Source organism: Mirounga leonina, unplaced genomic scaffold (genome assembly GCF_011800145.1).
Source record: "Mirounga leonina isolate KUSES-001 unplaced genomic scaffold, KU_Mleo_1.0 Mir_197, whole genome shotgun sequence".
NCBI classification, from domain to species: Eukaryota; Metazoa; Chordata; class Mammalia; order Carnivora; family Phocidae; genus Mirounga; species Mirounga leonina.
In genome coordinates, this window is record NW_023270494.1 from 1,465,681 (window position 1) to 1,486,043 (window position 20,363).

The window sequence follows — 20,363 nt, forward strand, 5'->3', positions numbered from 1 at the left end:
AGGAGCCCCGATCCTGGAGCCATCCGCCAGCCCCTCTCAGACCAGGGGCTCTACTAACCTCACACTAATTGCTTTCTCGCAGTCCCGGACGGCAGGCCCACCCCACCACGGGGCATTGTTCGTCTGGACTCACGGTCCCAGGTACCTCGACTGGGGTTTGAACGAGGCCCATCAGCTCCGAGGCTGCCCCAGCCCCTCCAGCGTGCACGGTCCAGCTGGCCACTCCCCCGGGGTTCTCGGTCCGTTCTCATCACAGATATGGCACATATATAGGATGGCCTCAGGAAAGGGGCCTGGACGCGGTGTGAGGTGTCCACAGGGCCAGAGGCAGGCCATGCTGTGCTGCACATTCTGCACGGCCCCCGGGCCTGGCCAACCCAAGCTGGGGTTTGCAGCCCGACACAGGGCTCCCGTCCCAGCTCCAGCACCGCCCGAGCTCTGCCTAGTACCCCACGGACGCCTGGCCTGGGCACCGGGCTGGCTGAGAAAACTGCTCCAGGGGCCAGCATGCCTGGGAGGGCTGCCTGACACCCCCCAGCGGCCTGGCTCCCCAGGCCCAGCCTCGACCCCGAACCCCATCTGACCCCACGCCCCAAGGCCTAGACAACCTGGACTGGGAAACGAGCCATCCCTGGCCCCGGCTGTGGCGGCCGCTTCCCTCCCAGCTGCCCCAGCCGGATGGAGCCGGGCTGGAATGCCCTGAGCTCCCTGAGAATCTTGAGTGGCTGCTGAGCCCAGCCTTGGCCCACAGGCTTCTGGGCAGAGAGGACAGCACCCAGCTGCATCGGCCCCGGCAGGGGGGCCCCACGTGGCCAGGCAAAACTGAGCACAGCCGGGTCTTCCGCCGCCGCCCTGTTTGCCAGGCCTACCTGCCACGGCCCAGAGCACAGGTGGGGCCGGGAGGAGCCCCCAGTCTAGGGGCCGCTGAGACTGACCGGCAGCAACACAGGTGGCCCTGGGCCATGCAGCCTGAGTTTGGGGTGCCAGTACACCCCAGGCGGCCAGGTGCCCACAGTGCCCCTGCACCCCGCTCTCTATCCAGCCCCCACCTCCACACCAGGCCGTCCTGCGGTGGGGGCACCAGGAAGCCTGTCTCCTCACTGCGACCCCAGGCTGAGGGCGGAGGGAGCAGAAGGTGGGGAAAGACGGGCAGACAGAGGGCCTCAGAGAGCTGGGCAGAGCGAGCATTTGCTTTCCCTTGAGCGAGCCACAGGGACAGCATCCTCCCTTCCCGGAAACCAGGATGTGTTGTGAAGAAAAGGCCAAGATGGCTGCGGCCGTTCCTGAGGGGCAAGCCCCTCCGGGGCTCTCAGGGCTCCTGTGGCTTCCCGAAGCCCGGCTGACCGGCTGTTGGCCCGGGACTCCCCGGCTCCGCACCCACCAGCTCCCGCCCTCCCGCGCATACCTGCTCAGGCTCCCCATGTCCCCCAGGCCCTGCAGGGCTCACCTGGGCGTCGGGGACACCCGACTCCCCTGGGGGCGCCCCTGGGTCTCGCCCAGCACACCAGAGGCCGCTGAGACGCTGGAGGGACGGGAGGCCTGCCTAGAGGACCAAAGGGCCCCTCCTGCGCCGAGTCAGGCCTAGAGGGAGCTGTGGAGAAGAGGAGGCAGGAAGGACGCGCAGCCCACTGCATGGACCAGACCACAGCCCTCTCGTTCCAGGACGGGGAGCAAGGAAGGAGAGTGTCCAGCTGGTGTCCAGCCTTTAGTCCTGCAGGGACGACGAAGCAGAGGCCTCGGTCCAGCCAGCTGGAAAGCAGGGGGGAGGGGGACAGGGATGGGGAGACCAGGCCCTGGAGGGAGGGGTCGCTCTGGGACTGCCCCTACCAGGAAGCCCAAAGTGCCACGACACGGACCTCGGAGTCTGTGCCACATGGCGGCCCACGGGGCCTGCTCTGGGTGTACTCGATCTGGAGGCTCCAGAACAGTCCCGGCTGGGCTGGAGCCCACCACTGGCTCAGGCAGGAGGTGGGAGTGTGCACGCGCAAGCACGCACACACGCGGGGGCAGAGGGGCGGCAGCGGGACCGTGTGTGGGCGTGCGTGTGGGCGTCTGGGCGTGGTCGCGTGGCTAGGAATGTGCACACCTGGCTATGGGTGTGGGTGCTGGTGCGGGCTCAGTACGAGCTCTGGGTATGGATGTGGACACGTGGCTCTGAGCGTGGGCGCGGACACGTGGCTCTGAGCGTGGGCACGGACACGTGGCTCTGAGCGTGGGCGGTGGTGGTCTTGCGTGAGTGGCCTCTAAGACCGCTTCCCAGGGTCAGACTCCCACCAAACTGGTCCCCGTGCTGGCCCGGACCGTGGACGAGGCTCCTGGCCTTTGGTTCTGTCTGCCCCCGGGCTGACATGGGAGGGGGCAGCAGGCTGACCGGCTGACTGGGTCCTGCCCACCTCCTCCTCCACCCTGGGAGGTGGGGGCACATCCAGGCTCACTAGTGGTAGAAGGGAATCCTAGTCTCTAGTCTTCACCAAACTATAGCTCGAACACCCCCAACTCCCAAACTCCATGCTGCTTGGGAGTAGGCCCCTCCCCAGGCCAGCTGCTCAGCCCCCAGCCACCTGGACCTGAACGTGGCTCCGGGAGTTGTGTGGATGCTGGGGGACAGGTGGCAGGCCACGTGGCCAGGCCCGCCTCCCCACAAGCAGCCCACCCCCTCTGCAGCAGAGAAGTGGCTTAGACTGACACGAAGCCCTCTCCGATGGGGGATGCCCCTCTGCAGGGCCAGCCTTGCTGGGCAGCCTCTCTAGGAACCACGCATTGTCCAGATCTGGGCAGCCCCCTCTGCCACAAGCTGGCAGCCCCCAGACGTTGGCCTGTCCAGCACCATTCACTCACTCGGTCTGGCCAGACACAGGCCCTGCCCCACCTTGAGCCAGCCCTCTGCCACCACGGCCCCGGGAGTCCCCGAGCACTCCTCCCAACGATCCCAGCTGCCGTCCACAAACCGAGATGGTGGCTGGACAAGACGAGGAGCCTGAGACAGGCACAGGGAGAGAGGAGGGACAGAGAAATGGAGGAGGCAGGAATGTGAAGCCGTGGGGGAGCCTCCTGGCGGGCCCAGCCCTAGGAGGTGGAGGCAGCCCAGGCTGAGGGGCACCCGCCCAGAAACATGAGTGTGTCACATGGGAAGCCCCTCTCCAATGGCCCAGGAGAACCTTCCAGAAGCCCGGGTTGGCCCAAAGGCAGCAGTTCTCAGGCCATAATAGGAAAATTCTGTGGTTGCTGAGCCACCCAGCTGACAAACGTGGAGGCAAGATGACAGGGGAGGCCCAACCACCAATAGGCCAGAACTAATAAAAGAAAAGGAAAATCGGATATAAGTCTGGTTCTTATTAAAAGGGTAAATTTAGCCCTTTGCCTGGGCAAAGGGGCCGCCCTCGGACTCAAGGCTGAGAGTGACTCATGGGGCCCCTCGGTCGGGGGGTCTGGGCAGCAGCGGCTGAGAGCCACCCCCTCTTTGCTCCCTCCTGCTCTTCACGCAGCCTTCCTTCCCTGCACACTCTCCCCGGCAGGCAGCCAGCACCTCCCCCTCCAGGACACTCCTGAGGGCAGGCAAGTGCGGGGGGTGTGGGGAGGTGGCCAGGGCTGGTCACCACCACCCCCTGAACGCCCCCAGCTAGAAAAGCATCCTTGGCCAAAGCAAGGCACCTCCCTTCCCACCATCTTGAAAGAAGCCAGCCGCAAGGAGGTGGACGCTCTGGCCTAGACGCTGCTCTTCTGCCCCCGTGCCCTGGGCCCAGGCCCCCAGCCCCTCGAGCTTTGCCTGGATATGCCCCATGTTAGCTGTGGGCAGACGGAGGCCCAGGCAGGTCTGCTCACAGGGTTTGTCTGACAAGGTCACACCAGCACAGGAGGGACTCCAATGGAAGGCTCCGTGCCTGTGGGTGGGGAGTGTGCCCTACTGGCCAGCCCTCCCCATTGCCAAGTGGACCCGGCCATAGTGTCCTGCATAGCCTGGCACCAGACTGGTGTCCAGTGAGTGTGATCTTCCTCCTCCCTCTCCAACCTCATGAAGGAGACATCGTTGCCTGCATTGGGCAGAGGCTCCAAGGTCAGCACCGCGGGAGAAATTAAGGGGTAGGAGACGGGTGCTGGATGGAGGCCACTTGGGGTCAGGCTCACTACCATCTTGTACACCCGCCTGTTCTGTGGATTCATCCATACGTCCACCCATCCCTCCCTCCTTCCCTCCATCCATCCCTCCCTCCATCCATCCATCTCTCCCTCCATCCATTCCTCTCTCCATCCATCCATCCCTCCCTCCATCTCTCCATCCATCCATCCTTCTCTCCATTCATCCCTCCCTCCATCCATCCCTCTCTCCATTCATCCATCCCTCCCTCCATCCATCTCTCCATCTTCCATCCATCCATCCCTCCCTCCATCTCTCCATCCATCCATCCTTCTCTCCATTCATCCCTCCCTCCATCCATCCATCTCTCCATCCATCCGTCTCTCCATCCATCCATCCCTCTCTCCATCCATCCATCCATCCAACCATCCATTCATCCATCCATCTGATTATCCCTCCCTTATGGGTAGTCACAACCCCCAGACCAAGTTACACAGTTAGTCCCTCTCCTGCCACCCCTCAGTTTATCTGGAGGCCACCCCTGTTGCATGCCCACCTGGGTGCCAGCCGTGGAGCGGGCCCCAGCCTCCTCACCCCCTCACCCCAGGCTGTTGGCCACAGAGGCAGTTTCCTCGGCCCTTGGAGCCAAACTAGAGCCTCACCAAGTCCGGCCTCTTGCTTCCGGCAGGGTTCATAAACCCCTCTGCTTTCCTAAGTAAATGCAGGACTCTCACCCTGCCTGGAGGCTGGCAGTTTCGGGGTGGGGCACTTAGAGGCAACACATCTTCCCAGGGTGAGGAAGGCTTGGCAAGACTCTTCAGAGAACACCCCACATCCTGCCCCAGGTCCAGCCACAAGGCCCAGAGGCTGGGCTGGCTTGGGTGGGTGTGCAGGGATCTGAAGACCCATCCCAAAGACACCTAACAAGGCTACAGGCTGAGCCAGGCACCCTGCGCCCACACCCAGGTGGGACAGGCCCTGGTGTGTGTCGGTGAGCTCCATGGGGGCAGGCCAGGGGACAGGGACAGCTGTGTGCCCTGGGGTCATGACCTCCAGCTGTGGGGTCAGCTACCATGTTGGGCTGGGAGAGCTTTCCCTGGCTACTGAAAGCATTCAGGCCGGCTTCTGCTCCCTCATGCCTGAGAAGGACCGGGGACCAAGGGCCTGACTCGCTGCAGAGTCCTGGTGTGGGGCCAGGAGGGGGACCCGAGATCACCACAGGTCACTGCATGGACCAGCCTCTGGTCTCTGAGAAAGAGAGACCAGTTCTTTCTCAAGAAGTTCTGTGGGTCCCTGATGCCAGGGCCAACTTTCTGTCCTTGTTTCTCTGCCCACTCCTGCAGGTATGGTTCGATCTAGCCACACCGGGGCTCACCCTCCAGGGCTGCCCCTTCCTGACTCTTTATTTCTCAAGACTCAGTTGGCATCCAGCCTCCTCTGTGAAACCCAGCCTGACTCCACGCAGGGCTCTCCATTCAGCACCCGGCCATGCCTTCAAGTGGGCTAAACACCCATCTAGCCCCTGTAGAAGAGGCGCAGGGCCAGGGGTGCGCCCCGGGTGAGTCCAGGGTCCCAGCAACTCAATCCTATGGAGAACAAAGTAACAGCAACGGGCTGACCCAGATGCCCCGGAGAGCAGGGGTGTGGGCAAGGTGGGGTGGCCAGAGGGACACTAGGATGAGGCCACCTGACCCCAACCCCCCTCGAAAGCACACGGCCACCTGTGGGCCCTGACAAGGGCCCAGCTCAGGAGGGGGGCCTCTCAGCCTCAGGGGTTTGCTCATGGCCAGGTAGGGGGGGCCTGAAGGAGGGGAGACTGGCAGGAAGGGCAGAGAGCCAGGGAGCACCCCAGGGCAAACGCACACACACAGGAGAGCCTGGGGACACGGAGAGGAGAAGCCACAATGAGCACGTGAGAGCCGGCAAATGCTCTGTGGGATGTGAGCGAGGACGGCCGCAGGGAGGGAGATGGAGAAAAGGCTGGGGTCTAATTAACGAAAAATGCTGTTTATTTCTCAGGGAGATTGCATCGCCGTGCAGGGGTGGTGTGGGGGGAGCTGCCGGCAGAGGAGGGGGCCCCGGGGCAGCTGCCAAGCCTATGCCCTGGGCCACGTGGGGCCTAGAGGTGTCCTGCCAAGAGAGCTGAGGTGACTCGCCCGAGAGCCGCCAAGTGAGACCAAATCCCCAAGGGGCCCGGGGAGGGAGACTGGATCCGGGCCTGCCCAGCACCCACACCCAACGCTCCGCTCCCAGCAGACAGGGACCCGGGCCTCTCCTGGCAGAGACATCCAGGGAGCCCGACCTTCTGACGGGCCAGCCCTCCGCACCCCATCCCGGCCTTCCCCACTGCCTCTCAGGCCCCGGGGCCAGAAGCAGGGAAAGGCCTGGCTCCCCCGGGGGCTGTCACTGGCTCCTGGCGCAGTGCTGGGCCCACAGTGCTCGCGGGACAGTGCGGCAGGCGCGGGGTGGGGTGCGCCCCGTGCGCTCTCTGTGGCCTTGCAGTTTCTTCTAGCAGTACCACTGCTCCGACGAACCACCCCACTCCCTTACAAGTACAGAGATGAGGGCGCCTGGGTGGCTCAGTTGGTTAAGCGACTGCCTTCGGCTCAGGTCATGACCCTGGAGTCCCGGGATCGAGTCCCGCATCGGGCTCCCTGCTCGGCAGGGAGTCTGCTTCTCCCTCTGACCCTCCTCCCTCTCATGCTCTCTGTCTCTCATTCTCTCTCTCGCAAATAAAAAAAACAAAAAACAAGTACAGAGATGAGGCGTTCTCATCCCAGAAACAGTAAGCCTAAGGAGAGGGAAAACCTCACTTCTCAGAGGTAGAACCATGGTGTTTCTGGGCACCCTTGAGGTGCAGGGCAAGACGAGCAGCTCTGGGGGTGGGCGAACCGCAGCCCACGGAGCTGAGACCCCCAAGAAGAGGAGCAGGCCTGAGGAGGACGGGTGGCCTCCAGAACGGGGCCGGACTAGAAGCCAGCCCAGGGGAGCCCATGGGGGGGTCGGGCCTGGGGCAACCCGGCAGGAATTTCCACCGGAGGGAAAACGCAGCAGCGTCCCCTGCAGCTCACACCTCAGCGTCCAGCCCTATGCTCCCCAGCTCCCCAAGGCCTGGGGCCTGCAAGGGGCCAGGGCGAGAGGCACTGGGGCAGAGAACCAGCCCTGGGCTTCCAGCCCCGAGGCCTGTGCTTCCACGTTGCTCCCAATGTGACCACAGGGCAAGCAAGTGGTCCCACTGAGCTCTGCCACCAGGACCCCGTCTGCCCCAGGGGACTTGTCCCCGAGCCTAAGAACTGATCCCCTCGCCCCAATTCACAGCCTGGGCTCCAAGCAAGTGTTGTGTGCAGAAAAGGCTCTACTGCCAAAGGAGGGAAGGGGCTTTGTGCTGGGCTGCCCGGACAGGACAAGGTCCCCAAAGAGCACCTCCCACGCAGCCTCAGGGGCTAGGGGGCCACAAATGCACCATGACCTCTGGCTCCCTGTCCAGTAGCCAGACCCAGGGCCAGCTCCCTGCTCCTCGGGGGGACTCAGGGCCTGGCGAGGCTGCCCAGGGTCTCCCCTGACCTGCCCTGGCTCCAGGGGGCTGGGGGGGGCGGGCAGGTAAGCCCAGGCCACCTGCTGACCTCACCAGGGCAGGCACCTGGTTCAGGAACAGCAGGAAAAAGCGCTGCGCGGATCTCACAGTGCCGCATCCCCGTCACCCAAGCCACAGCCGGAGCCCTGGGCTCTGTCCGCACGGTGAAACTCGAACCCGGCTCATTCATCAGACAAATGATTACGGAGAGCGACCGCCATGTGTGGGCTCACCCACTCAGCGTGGCCCAGCCTGGAATCCGAGGAAACCACAGGCCGGGCACCCTGGCCTCCAACAACGGCCCTTGGATCTCTCGCTGACCCGCACTGTCCTCGAGGCCATTTTGGGGCCAAGTCACCGGCCTGCTGGTGGCACATCTTGGAGCGGACATCTGCCATGCTGCCGTGGACAACGTGCCCAGCCCACAGAGGAGCAGGTCCACGTTTATCTGGGGGCCCTCCACGGAGCAGGCAGCAGGCTTTCGGAGGGGACAAGCCAGGGTGGGGTCACTGTGAGGAAGCGATGACAGGGTTGTGGGGCAAGGAGGGGGCTGAGCTGGACAAGAGGGGAGAGAGGCTGAGAGGGAGGGCGTTCTCCGGTGGTCTGACCAGGTCCCATGCAGGGAGCCCGGGAGTGTGGGGGGACGAGGGGGACCACCCCCGGGGCCTGCAGCTCGGCCTATCAGGGCAGTTACAGCCTCAAGAGGGGTCCAGATCGAGTGGGGCTCCCAACGACCCCTGACCCCTGGTATTCATGCCTTTATGTAGTCCCCTCCCCTTGAGTGTGGGTGGGATTAGACTCACTTCTACAGAACCGCTGTCCCCAGCCAGCCCCCAGTAAGGAACTGAGGCCTGTGGCAGCCCTGGGGGGAGCTTGCAATGGGGCCCCCCACCGCTGAGCCTTGAGATGCCCACAGCCCTGGCCGACACCTTGACTCGGACTCCTGACCCACAGAGAGTATGAGGTAATAACGTTTGCTGCTTTAAGCTGCCAAATTTGGGATGATTTGTTACACAGCAACAGCTAACTAACACATAGAGAAGCCACAGAACCGGGTGGGGAGGGGTTTTGCTGCACGTACAGTGGAGCCCAGAGCAAAGAAGGAACCTTCAGGAAGGACCAGGAGGGGAATCAGCAACTCAGGGCACAGATCTGCCTCCTACAGAAAAGCTGGAAATCCGGGTTAAGTTCCCCCCAGCCCCACCCTGGCCAACGGCAGCCTCCTGGCCCCGGCGACACAGACACACAGATGCACCCCCAGCGCCCCCCGCGCCCCAGCTTCCCTTCAAGCGGAGCCCAAGGTCACCCCAGCCCTTGACCACTGAAGGCACCAGCAATCGTGGAGGTCCCTGTATGGGGTCTCGTCCTGGCCCCCTCCCCTTGCGTCTGGCATTCCAAGGACCGTTTGCTCATCTCCCACACAAGGGCCCTTCTTTCTTAATCATTTCGGGTTTCTACTAGGTACTTGTCACCAAATCTACAACAGGTCATGAAGGATGGGATAGTCTCATGTACAGCTTCCCAACTTTTCTCAATCTCATCTGTATTCACACACACTAAGGACTTTTTAAGAGCTGGCCTAAAGAAGCACTACCACTTAATTTAGATTTAATTCTACTGTTAATTTAAAATAAATTAAAAGCTTATTTTTAGGAGACCCAAAGGGATGCAAAAAGTCTCAAAAAGGGGACTGGCTTCAGGCAAAGTGCCCACGAGTGACCTGCTGGCCGGGGTGGCTGGGGCACACAGCAGGCTGAGTGGACAGGACGACTGCCCCACTGGGCAGACCCGGCATGTCCTGTGGGTGCCAGAGTCCAGCTCCTTTCCGCTCCCTGCCGTGCACCCCGGCCAGGGACAAAGGGATCTGCTATCACTGTCCTACAAGGTGCCGCTGCTGAGGCCAGAAGGCAGGTGGGAGCCCCAGTTCTGCCCTCACCATATTCCCGTCCACGCCCGGGTCCCGAACCGCCACCTGGGGGCCGCCAGGGCCCTGGGGAGTGCTGGGGAGGAGGCATCTGGGCTGGTGCCCTGCTGAGTGCAAGGCGCCTTCCTGAGGGACAGGAACCTGAGCAGGGGGCTGGGAGGGAAGCAAGACTGGGGCAGGAGGATTTGTGAGGAAGGACCTCAGGGAGATGCGCGGGCTGGGGTAGAAGATCTACGAGGCAGAGGGGGAGTAGGAAGGCCCAGAAACCACCCGAAGCTCAGGGCTCCCCCTGGGGCAGGTGGGCGGTGGAGGGGAAGGGGAGTTGGAGATGCCTCCAGAGGACACACATCTCCCACCCACCATCACCTGGGGCCACCACACACCCAGGCGGGGGTGGCCGGCAGCTCACTGGAGCCTCCCAGCAGATGTGCACGGGTCAGGGGCTGCCCATGGAGAGCCAGAGGAGGGAGGCATGAAGGGAAGGAAGGAAGGGAGGAAGGAGAGAGGGAGGCCAGCGCTGACCTCAAAGTTTCCGGGCCTCCTGTGCTCAGTGAGGACGTGAGTGGCAGAGGACAGAGCCAGCCCACTGTGGGTGGGTGACCCTCCCCGTCTGCAAGTCGGTGGTCGCCACCCGACTTCCCCCCGGGGGTCTCCCCAGCCCCTCTGTCCTCGCTAAGCCTCACTCTCCTTGGCCAAAATCCACCTCAGGTCTGGGCACAGGTGCCTGCCAGGGGTCAGGGTTTGAGGGTACAGAAAAGGGGGAGCAGAAAGGAGGCTGCAGGGCACACCCACAGTGGGGGAGGGCTGGCGCGCTGAGGACAAGGAGGGTGGGCTGGGGACAGATGCGCTGGGAGAGGAGAGACCCCAGGCCCACTCACGGCTCAAGGCCGGAGTCCCGGCCCCCGTAACATAGCATCTCTTCACGCTCACACAGAGAAATGAGAGGTAAGAGAGATGCTCACAGAAACATCCCCCCCACCCCCCCGCTGACCCACCCGGGGACCTGCCCCGGGTCATCTGACCAAGTACCCTGGTGCCATCTTGCCTCTGGCCTTGGATGGTCCCCTACGGGCTGCAGAGAAAGATGCTCAGCAGCCCCCACTCCATCTGTGGGGCTCCCAGACTCACAGACCGCCCTGCCCAGACCCAGGGGCTCCATCTTCATCCCCGTGATGTCAAACCCTGTGAGAAGCCCCAGACACAACTGACGAGCCCCCATGCCTACGGCCCCCAGAAGCAAAAGCCAGCCAGGAGGATGGTAGGCCCCCAGGGCCAGTGCAGGAGGCAGAACCCGCTTTCTACCTCTGTGCTCAAGGCCACTGGACCTCTAGACAGACCACGGGGAGGGTCTGGAGGGACTGTGACCCATGAAGGGGGGCCCCCAGGAGGTGCCCCATGTGCCTCCCTGCCTGTCCCCAGGGAAGCAGCCCCTCCTGCAAGACGCAGGCACCAGTCACTTTCTTTCCAGGCCTCTGGGCACATCCTGGGGGGGGGGGGTGTACAAGTGTGTGTGTCCAGCCAGCTCTAATGGACTCTAATGGGCTCCGAAGACACAGAGCAGGGGCTGCCGGCTGTCAGATGGCCTGGACACGGCCAGTCCCACCACGCACACCTCCCTGGCCAGGTATTGAGCCAGAGAACCAGGAGCCGGCTCCCAGGGCTCGAGGTCCAAACAGCAAAGCGGCACCGCGTGAAGGGCCTGCCTGCCCGGGATGGAGATGCCACGGAGGGCAAGGGGGGAGACCCACGGCCCCTGCCTTCTCTCTGCTCCCGTGTCCCTCATTTTCCTTTGGTTGGTGGCCCCCACCCCACCCGAGTCCAGTGCCTGCGCAGCCACCCACCAGGAGAGGGGCAGCCCTCCCCAGCATCCCTCCTCACCCGCCACTGCCCTAGGACTCAGGTGAAGCCTCTGGCTTCTGCCCCCAACCCCCGCCGCCAGGGGTGACACTAACAGGGGGACAGCTCACTCTGCCAATCTGTTTAGGGCTGACACCTTTTAAAATGTAGCGCACACAGCTTGGGAGCCTCTGTCAATGACAGAAGATGCTTCTGGAAGGTGAGGAGTTGCTGACCTGGCCCCCGGGAGGTGTCCACACAAGCTGGGGACATGCAGAGGGCACTGCCAACATGCGTGGCCCCGTGAGGCGCTCAGGTTTGGGGGCAGGGCACCTTGGTTTTCAGTGAAGGGTCAAAGCAGACCCTGGCACGTCTCCCACCCCTCTCTCCCCAACTCGGTTCTCCCAGAGAGGGTCCTTATCTTCCCTTTACTCCAATGTGGGAGTGAAATTGCAGGCGAAAAGCTGAACGAGGCTCTCCTCATACCCACAGGCATGTGCATGCCACCCAAGCGTGGCACGCACACCCACCTCGGGGCCCCCACCGTCCTGGGTGGCCCAGCTCCGGCAGGAATGAAGGGACGAGGACACCCCAGACTCAGGACTCTGCAGCCCCACGGGAAAGGGCACCAACCCCACCAACACTGGTCTGGGGAGCTGGGCAGGGGCTGCTGCGCGGCCTGGGGGCTCAGGGCACCCAGAAGGTCAGGGCCTGGAGGCCACGCAGCACATGGGACAGGAGATGGGCTGGAGGCCCAGGGAGGCCCTCCAGGGAAGGAGAGGTGGAGTCCGAGCAGAATGTGGGGGCACGTTCAGGGCTAGGGGGGCCCGGGAAGAGCTGCACGGCAGAATCACTGGGGGGCTCTGAGAGTAGGTGAGGCCAGGCCCCAGTGGGACCAGCTGCAGATAGAACGTGTGACAAGCCTGGGCACCGCGGCTGTGTCAGCCGCCCCCTGGAGAACGGGCTGGGCTGGCTCCAGGAGGGGCAGGGAAGGGGAGCTGAGAAGGGGCCTGGGCCAGCACCGTGGCCAGAGCCTGTGGGTGGCTGGGCGCAGATGCTGAGTCCTGGGAATGGCGGGAACTTGGTATGGGGAGCCCTTCCTGCAAGGGGAGGCTGGGGTCTCCAGGGGTCCACAGTGAGAGTGGGCACGAAGGAGCTAAAGCAAGGCGCGCGGCTCGCTGGGGCCAAGCCGTGCAAGTGAGGGCCCCGAGTGGGCTCCACCCTGGCAGGGGCCCAGGAGCTGAAGGACAGAGCAGGTGGCAGGAAGTGGCGATGCACCAGCATGGACATTCAGGTCACCAGACACCTGGCCCTCCCAGGGGCGCTGGAATGGGATTCCTTGAAGGCTGGTTGTGGGTGAGCGTGAAGACCTGGCCAGCGCTGTGAGCACAGGTGAGCAGGATGCGACCTGCGACCATGCACTGGGGGCACGCGTGAGCTCAGCCCATTGACACGCTGGCTGCCCCCGTCGGGGTCTGCGGGTGGGCCTCCGCCTCTGCCCACACAGGGGACGGGGGCTGCGCCCAGAGGCACTGCCTGAGGCGGAGCCCGTCCCACGGTGCCGCTGGGTGGACGACGGGCGGAAGCGCAGGCCCAGCCCACTCCCACCACCACGTCCCCACCCTGGGCTCGGCTCCTCAGGTCTCTTGTCCAGCTGTCCCCGGCGGGCCTTCTTCTCTCCCCTGTCCAGCTTAGCTCAGCACGCCCACCTCCAAGATGGAGGGGCCACCCCAGTGCCCGGCCCTGGAGCCGCCTGTGGAAGTCCCGAGGAGGAAAGCCCCTGGCTTCCCCGAGGGACAGGCCGACGGACCCAGCCAAGAGCCGCCATCCAGTCCCGGGAAGATGGCAGGGGCGGTTCAGTCCTTATGTCATTTACGTCAGGACTCTCTCTTTCTTGGCGCGGTGCCCCAAGAAGGCACTGCCCCCAGGCCACCCTCGGGGACCCCAGCCAGCTGCTTAGAGGCTTCTGCAGACTGCATGCCAGTCCTCTCCCCCCTCCCCATTTCTGGAAATTTCCAGTGGAAAACCAAGTTCCTGCCCTGGGGACGGGGAGGGGCTGCTTCATCTTTCCTTCCGGTTCCAGGCACACAGTGGGTCCCCCCCACCAAGCCTCAAAAGCATTTGCATCTAAAGACACTGGACTCTTTGTTGGGGGGCCGGGAGGGGGGAGGGGAGGGAACCCAACCCACCTGTTCGTTCCCTTCTCCTCCTCCCCACACCCCAGGTCAGAATGAAAAAAACCACTTCCTGGCTGATCCCATCTGGAACCTAATCGCCCAGACAGCTGCCGCGGCCCTCGGAGACCAGCTCCTGGCTCCCAGCTCAGGCGCCGGACACCTCCCCGCCAGGCCTGCGCGGCCCCGGGGTGATCACAGCGACCCGAGCTCCTCCAGCACGGCCCGGGGCCCCCCGGTCGCCTGTCCTCCGGGGGCGGCTGCTCACGGGGCCACAGGACGCACTGATATTATATATTACAAACAGGGGCGGCCCACTGTCAAACAGACCTGCGTGATCTAAATGGTATATTATCCCATAAAAACGTCAGAGCCAAGGTGGAGCGGCAGTGCCATGCTCCAGGGTCCCAAGGCCCCACCTTCTCCCAGGGCTGGGGGGGTGGGGTGGGGGCTGCGGGACGTTTTCTAGACACCACACGCAGGCTTTGATTATGTCCTGATCCCCAGTCTTTGGTGTGAGAAAGGAGGCCCCAGAGGTTAATGGGGACCGGGGAACCGGGAGCTGTTCCCTGGTGGACGAGCAGAGGTGAGGGGACATCAGAGCACGTCACCCATCTGCCAAACAGGGCGCGTGCTGTGCATCCTGACACCGCAGAGTCACACGTGGAGAAAGTAACGTGATGCTGCAGGAGGACCTGGGGGTGGGGGGGGAGGATGCCTCAAGGGGCACCCCGGAGAGGCCAACTCTCCAGGAGGCTGCAGGCGGAGGCCAGTTTGAGAACCTTCTCTGGACAGGTGATGATGTGCCAGGCTGTCCTTCGGAGGGTCCTAGGCCATCTGTCCTGGGGGGCCGGTTTCTTCTCAGAAACTGCCAGAAGTCACTCCCAGGCTGCATGCAGATCGGCCTGGCTCAGGCAAGGACTGAGGACATGAGGCCAAGAGAATGCGGGAGAATGCGCCACGCCAAAGGCTGTGAAGGGTCTTCTTGTGGCACTCTGTGACAGAGACCAGCCCAGGGGCCAGGCAGGGCCCTGGTGTCCCTTCCATGCTGGCCCTCGAGGAGGAGACCAGGGCCCCTGTGAGAAGCCCACACGCTGAAGGAAGGCACGAGCCGGGGGCAGAAATGAGGGAGTGGGGCTGGTGGGAATCCCCAGGGACTCTGGTCAGGCCAATCCAGACAGCTTCTACGCAGGGTCCAGGGGTGCAGGGCAGCTCCCCACTGCTGGGGCCCAGAGATCTCTCCCAGGAGGCAAGCAAGGGGGGCTCCGGGGGGTGGTGACCACGGCCTCTCTCTGCCCTCCTGGAAAGCACTCATTCCCAGTGGTACTGGCTGAACTCTCTGGTGCTTGGGAACCCCCACCCCCACCCCCTGGAGCTAGACCAGGGACATCCTGGGAAGTGTAGTCTTTTAGGAGTTAGGAGGGCCCGCAGGGATTTCCGGGGGCGGTCCACTAAGGAACAACAAGGAAGAGGAGAGACCAAAGGGGATTACCCTGACCCTAATCCCTGGGTGGAAATTCAACATTCCTGGAAGTGGCTGAATGTAGACATCTGCTGCTGAAGACACAACCAATGCTGCAGTTCCTGCCTCGGGTCCTCCCCGCAGTGGCTTCTCAACCAAAGCCGACCCAACTCTTATTTTGGCGGGGAGACCTGGGAACTCCCTAGAGAGGAAAGACCTCCACCAAAGTGTCCCCCCCACTCCTACCCTCCTCTGACCACTGACCCCAGACACCAGGAGAGAAGCGCCAGCTAGGGGACAGGGGCGCTACCTGCCCAGCTCCCGCCGAGGCTGCCGCGCATCCCGCACACTCCAGCACATTATTTATGCTCACAGCCCATTCTGATGACATATGTAAGTTGACAGCGAACATCCTATCAACTTGCTGGAGTGTATCTTGATTGTTAAAACACACTCTTAAAGGTGTACGATCGTTTATCAAATTAAAATAGCCGCACCTAGCCTGTCTCTTTTCTGCCTCCCCTGAGCGCCCCCCCACCTTCAGCCTCCCTCCTCCTTCAACCTCCCGGGCATCCTGCCCTTGCACTCAGGCCCTCCTCCTGAGGAGACACTGTCCTGTGCTTCCAGGGACCCCAGGCCCGGCGCCCCCTCCCCACCCTGCCCCAGGCCAGAGCAAGCCCACTAATCGCCAAGAAGTGACAAACGCCAGAAGCCCCACCAATTAAATTTAAACTCATGCAAAGCTCAGTGGCCAGTAAATTATTATTTTTATTAGCTTGAACCAAGTTCCCGTAAGAGAGAAAGTCAACTTGCTCCCATGAATGGCTCTTGTATAATTTATTTAACTCTGTGCTCTTTGCCAAAGCCTGGAATATTTTTAGCTCGTTCTGTTGTTGGATTTGGCTTTTTTATGTGTGTTTCTGAGGGGTATTTTTAGCCTCATCCGTGTTATTCTAACAGACTCCTATGCGTTCCGTCCTGTCTGTGCGGGCTGTTGAACCCAGTCTCGAGGCAGAGGAGGGAGATTTCTAAGAATAACCGGGGCGCATTTGGGGGTGAGTGTTTTCCAGGGGCGATGTGCTATCTGTACGAGGCCGCTCCCTGCCTCGCTGGCTAATTTGTTTTATTACTCACGTGACCTGAATATTCCTATAGGAATATCCTTATAGGCAATAATCAGACATGGGCAGCACAAGCCCCACTGAGAAAAAACCCACATTCCAAAAATGGCTTCGGAGGGGCGGGCAGGGCCGCTGTGGCCGGGCTGGTCTATGCGGCCGCCGGATCCCGGGGGCTCTGCAGCGGGGCGGCCCGCTTTGATGTCTGGTTCTGTCACTTCCCAAGCAGGATGGGTAGAGTCTTCAGAAAGTAACTCTTTTCACACCTACTTAATGTTGGTAACTGTTGCAGAAACACCATGGTGTCATTGAGTTAATGAGGTATTTACGAAAATGTATTTTTTTCTTTATAAAAAAATATCACATGATGAGGGAGGGGAACCTTTGATGGGGTCTTTTCACACTAGGAAATTATCTTTCTTCCTCCAGTGTGTTTTGCTTTCTTTCTTTTCGAGGTTGGCCATCAGAAGCGCGTTTTGCAGGGAAGGAGTTTTCTGTACTCCCAACAGAAGGGACCTGCCGCCCTGTTTATTCCCAAGCTCCCCCCGCCCCCCGGGCCCTCGGCACCTGGCTTCCAGGCCAGGACATTTACACCCCAAAAGAGACAAGAGAAGAGGCAGAGAGGAGAACCCAACCCGCAGCCAGACTGCGGAAATCGGCACCTCCGCCTGCCTTGGGTAGAGGCCCGGTGGTTCTCGAAGGCTCGGCCTGAGGGGGGGATGGATAGAGAAGGATGGAGGACAGGAGCTGACCCGGCCGGAAGAGGGGGTGGGGACCGGCTTCTCCCGGGCCCTGCCGCCTCTTTTTCCAACGTGCTGGGAGAGGCGCGGTCCCCGACCGCTCCAGACAGTAGTGCTGGTGAAAAATCTCGGGTTGATGCGTTGTTGATTTTCCTTTTTTTTTTCCCCTAGATTTCACAGTTTTGCCTCCGGACCATCTGTATTAGAGACAAGATCTAACACTGCACTAAAAATAATGATTCCAAACATTTTAATTGCACCTTTTGGTGACAAGGTTACTGGAGCAGCGCTTTACCGTAAAACCCTACAGCCCGATTATAAAGCTACCAGCACTTTCATTTTTAGAAAAACAATGGCAGAAACCCTGGAGCCCAACGTCCCATCAGGGTCCTCAAGCTGACGTCTTGAAAGCACTGGGTGGGGCAGCGCAGGCCGGCGGGCAGGCGGGGGCGGGGAGCCCCTGGGCTCAGCCCGGGTGGCTGAGCCAGGGATGAGGAGTCCTGGGAAGCTGGGGACTCCATCCCTGGTGGCTGGGCCCTACTCCTCGTTGGACCTGGACACACAAGAAGGCACTTCAGAGCAATTTCCCTTTGGGCGGGGGCGGTCGGAGCAGTCGGGGCTGGGAGGGGCGGCTTGGCCTGGCCGGCGGCTCGGAGGCCGTTGGCGGAAATGGGAAGAAAGTCCGCCAAACTAGCCATTTGGAAATCCGCACACAAATGGGGAAAAAAATGTTTTTAACTTGATTATACTTTTTTTCTCTTTCTAAACTAGATCATGTATAGATACAGACCAAAGCAAAGTGATCTGGGGTATAATTCCTTTAAAAAAAAATTGATGTAGCTAAATTTTAAAAACCAATACAATATTCTGGCTTTCAGCAATTTCAGAAGGCTTTCAGCGGCAGATGTTTCTAGCTGGATGCCCGTTCGGCCAGCCTTTCTGTCACTAATGGGTTGGGCACCTCCAAGCACAATAGGTCTCTCTGGTCCCCCAGGGGGGTGGCTATGGCCTCTAGGAACAGGGAACACGTGGCCCTTCAGCCCCCCTCTGAGGGTGCCCTGGGGACCTCCAGCGCCCTCTAGAGCACCCTGCGTATGGGGAGGAGGGCTGGGTCTAGGTCAAGGACACAGACCAGGCCAGCGCCCACCCAGTATCTCCAAACCCAGCATGGCCTCCGCTCCAAGAACCACGTGCTCAAACTTGGAATGAGCAAGACAATGGTCCGGGCCACCCCGTCCACATTCCCACCTGACTTAGTGGTGCCTGCATCTGGCAAAAACAGAAAAGGGACATGGCGGCTGACCAAGACCTGGCCAGGCTGTGGGTTGATGAGTGGGGACAGGGGAGGCAGCCGTGACCTGAACTGACGGAGAATCCCACCTGGCCGGGCCTCCGCAGAGTGGGATAGCCCTGGGGAAGCCTCAGCGTCAGGGGCCCTTCCAGACCCTTGTCTCGGGGATGCTCCTACCTGCCAGGCTAGGGGGCACAGCGGGTGTGTGTGTGTGGGGGGGGGGTTGCAGCTGCTCCCTCCCCATCCCCCAACCTGCAGGCTCAGCCTTTCCCCCCCTCAGCAGGGGCTGCAAGCCTGCAGCCAGCAGAAGGGGCTGGTAGAGAGGCTGCACTGTCCCTGCGGCCAACATGAGCCTGAGCTGCAGCCCCCCAGTGTGGGCTGAGCTGGGTGGGCAGCACGTCAATGCAGGGGCAGGAGAGACACTTAACTTCAGGGACAGCCAGGACAGATATTTTTAAATCACCAATTTCCCAAGCAAGTACGTTTCCTCTTTCGAGTTATAAATCTAGATGGGAGAAAAGAAAAGGACAGAAAGAGGGAACAGCAAGGAAGAGCTAAAGAAGGGCAGCCTTGCCGAGGCCCCTCACCCAGGGCTGCGTCCAGCAGAGCCTGGGAGCCCAGCCCCTCCACTCCTGCCTCCTTCTAACTTTCTGAACCTCTCCGTGTTGTAAATGCTAAAAGCCCATTAGTAATTAAGCAATTTTGCATATTTTTTTCTTTTTAGGAAATTTATGTTTTTCTGTCTGACTGCCCTCCCTTCTGACATTTTCCCTTCTAGCCGAGTCTTCCATCCGTTTTAATCCACACAGTAATTGTAATCCCATTAAAGCAGATATAATTTTATTAGTATTCACAGTTCATCAAGCTAGCAATAATAACTGTAACTGCCAAATTAACAAACAAACCCAAAAAAGCGGCAAACACCATTTCTGGTGTTTAGAACAAACTGTAAACAAGAGCAAGCCAGCCTTCAAGGTTGACCAGCAGGCCCCCTCGCCAAGCCCCAAACCTTTTTCCTGCAAACTCTGTGGGCTAAGGCCAGTGACCTCCAGGGTCTCCTCGAGGTAGCTGCCCCTTGGCTCCCCGCTGCCTGGCTCTGCTTCTCCTCGGACCTTGCTCTACAGGAGAGCACCAGAGCTGCCCAGAGGGGTTAGTGTTGCTCCGGAGGCCTGGGTCAGCCCTGCCCAGGACCAACGCTCTCCGGAAGAGAATCCGAGAGGGCAGGAACGCCGGGCGGCCCCGCTCTCTCCCCTTGGAGCAAATTCGCTGCGCACTCGCCTGCACCGAAATCCCGAGGCGCCCCGCGCCGCCCCCAGCCCAGCCGAGCCGGCGCCCCGCACTGCCCTCCCCCAGGGCCGCGGGCCGCGAGCCTGGGCCGCGCTCTGGCCACGCTTCGCCCGGCTTTAGCAGGATACCAGAGGCACTTGTTAAAGCACATACAACCCCTGCAAACCCATTCTCACCCTGACACTTCAAGGCTTTATATAGAAACAGGATTTGCTCGTCTTACACCAGCAGTCCCTATTAACGCTCACCCCGCGCACACACCGCCCTAATCCGCCAGGCCGCGGCGCCCCCCGCCCCCAGTCACAACAGCCGTTTTGTTCCCGCAGAAAGTGCCTCGTTGTCCCAGCCCCAGAATGTCTTAAGGATGTGAATGCAGAATGCAGAAATGAGGTTTCCGGGGAATTTGGTTTTTCTGCAGGAAGGGTGGGGGAGGGGGCGGGGGGGGAGAGGCTTTATTTTTAGCCGGCTCCGGGGCTGCCCCTCCGAGACCCCGGGGACCCCGGGGACGGCCGCTCTAAACCGCGACGATCCGGCTGGGGGCCCCGCCACCGGAGCCCCGGCAGGGAAATGAAACCGAAGGCTGCTCGGCAAACGCTCCAAGGAGAGGAGGGGCGCGCGCCCACTCCCCCGGGACCGTGCCCACCTCTCGGCTGGGCCTCCCCTCCCGCGCCCGCCCCCGGCCGGCACTGACCTGTGTGCGAAGCCATGGGCAGCGGCGCCGGGAAGTACTTTCCGGGCTGGAAGTGAGCCGGGGGCTGCGCGGCGGGCCCGGCGGGGGCAAGGCGCGCGGCGGCGGCGGCGGCGGCGGCGCTGCGGTGGCCCAGGCTCCCGCGCTCCGGCAGCAGATGCGGCGGCGGCGGCGCGAAGTCGCGGCCATCCATG

The 20,363-nt window shown here is 61.7% G+C and overlaps 1 protein-coding gene across 1 annotated transcript in view; it reads right to left on the minus strand.

Moving 5' to 3' along the window:
- Positions 1-20,362, minus strand: part of BAHCC1 (BAH domain and coiled-coil containing 1) — a 60,370-nt gene extending 40,008 nt beyond the window's left edge. The window contains exon 1 of the mRNA XM_035025798.1: positions 20,173-20,362. Coding sequence (XP_034881689.1) covers positions 20,173-20,362 — 190 coding nt within the window. The remainder of the gene's footprint in view (positions 1-20,172) is intronic.
- Position 20,363: the final 1 nt, after the last annotated feature.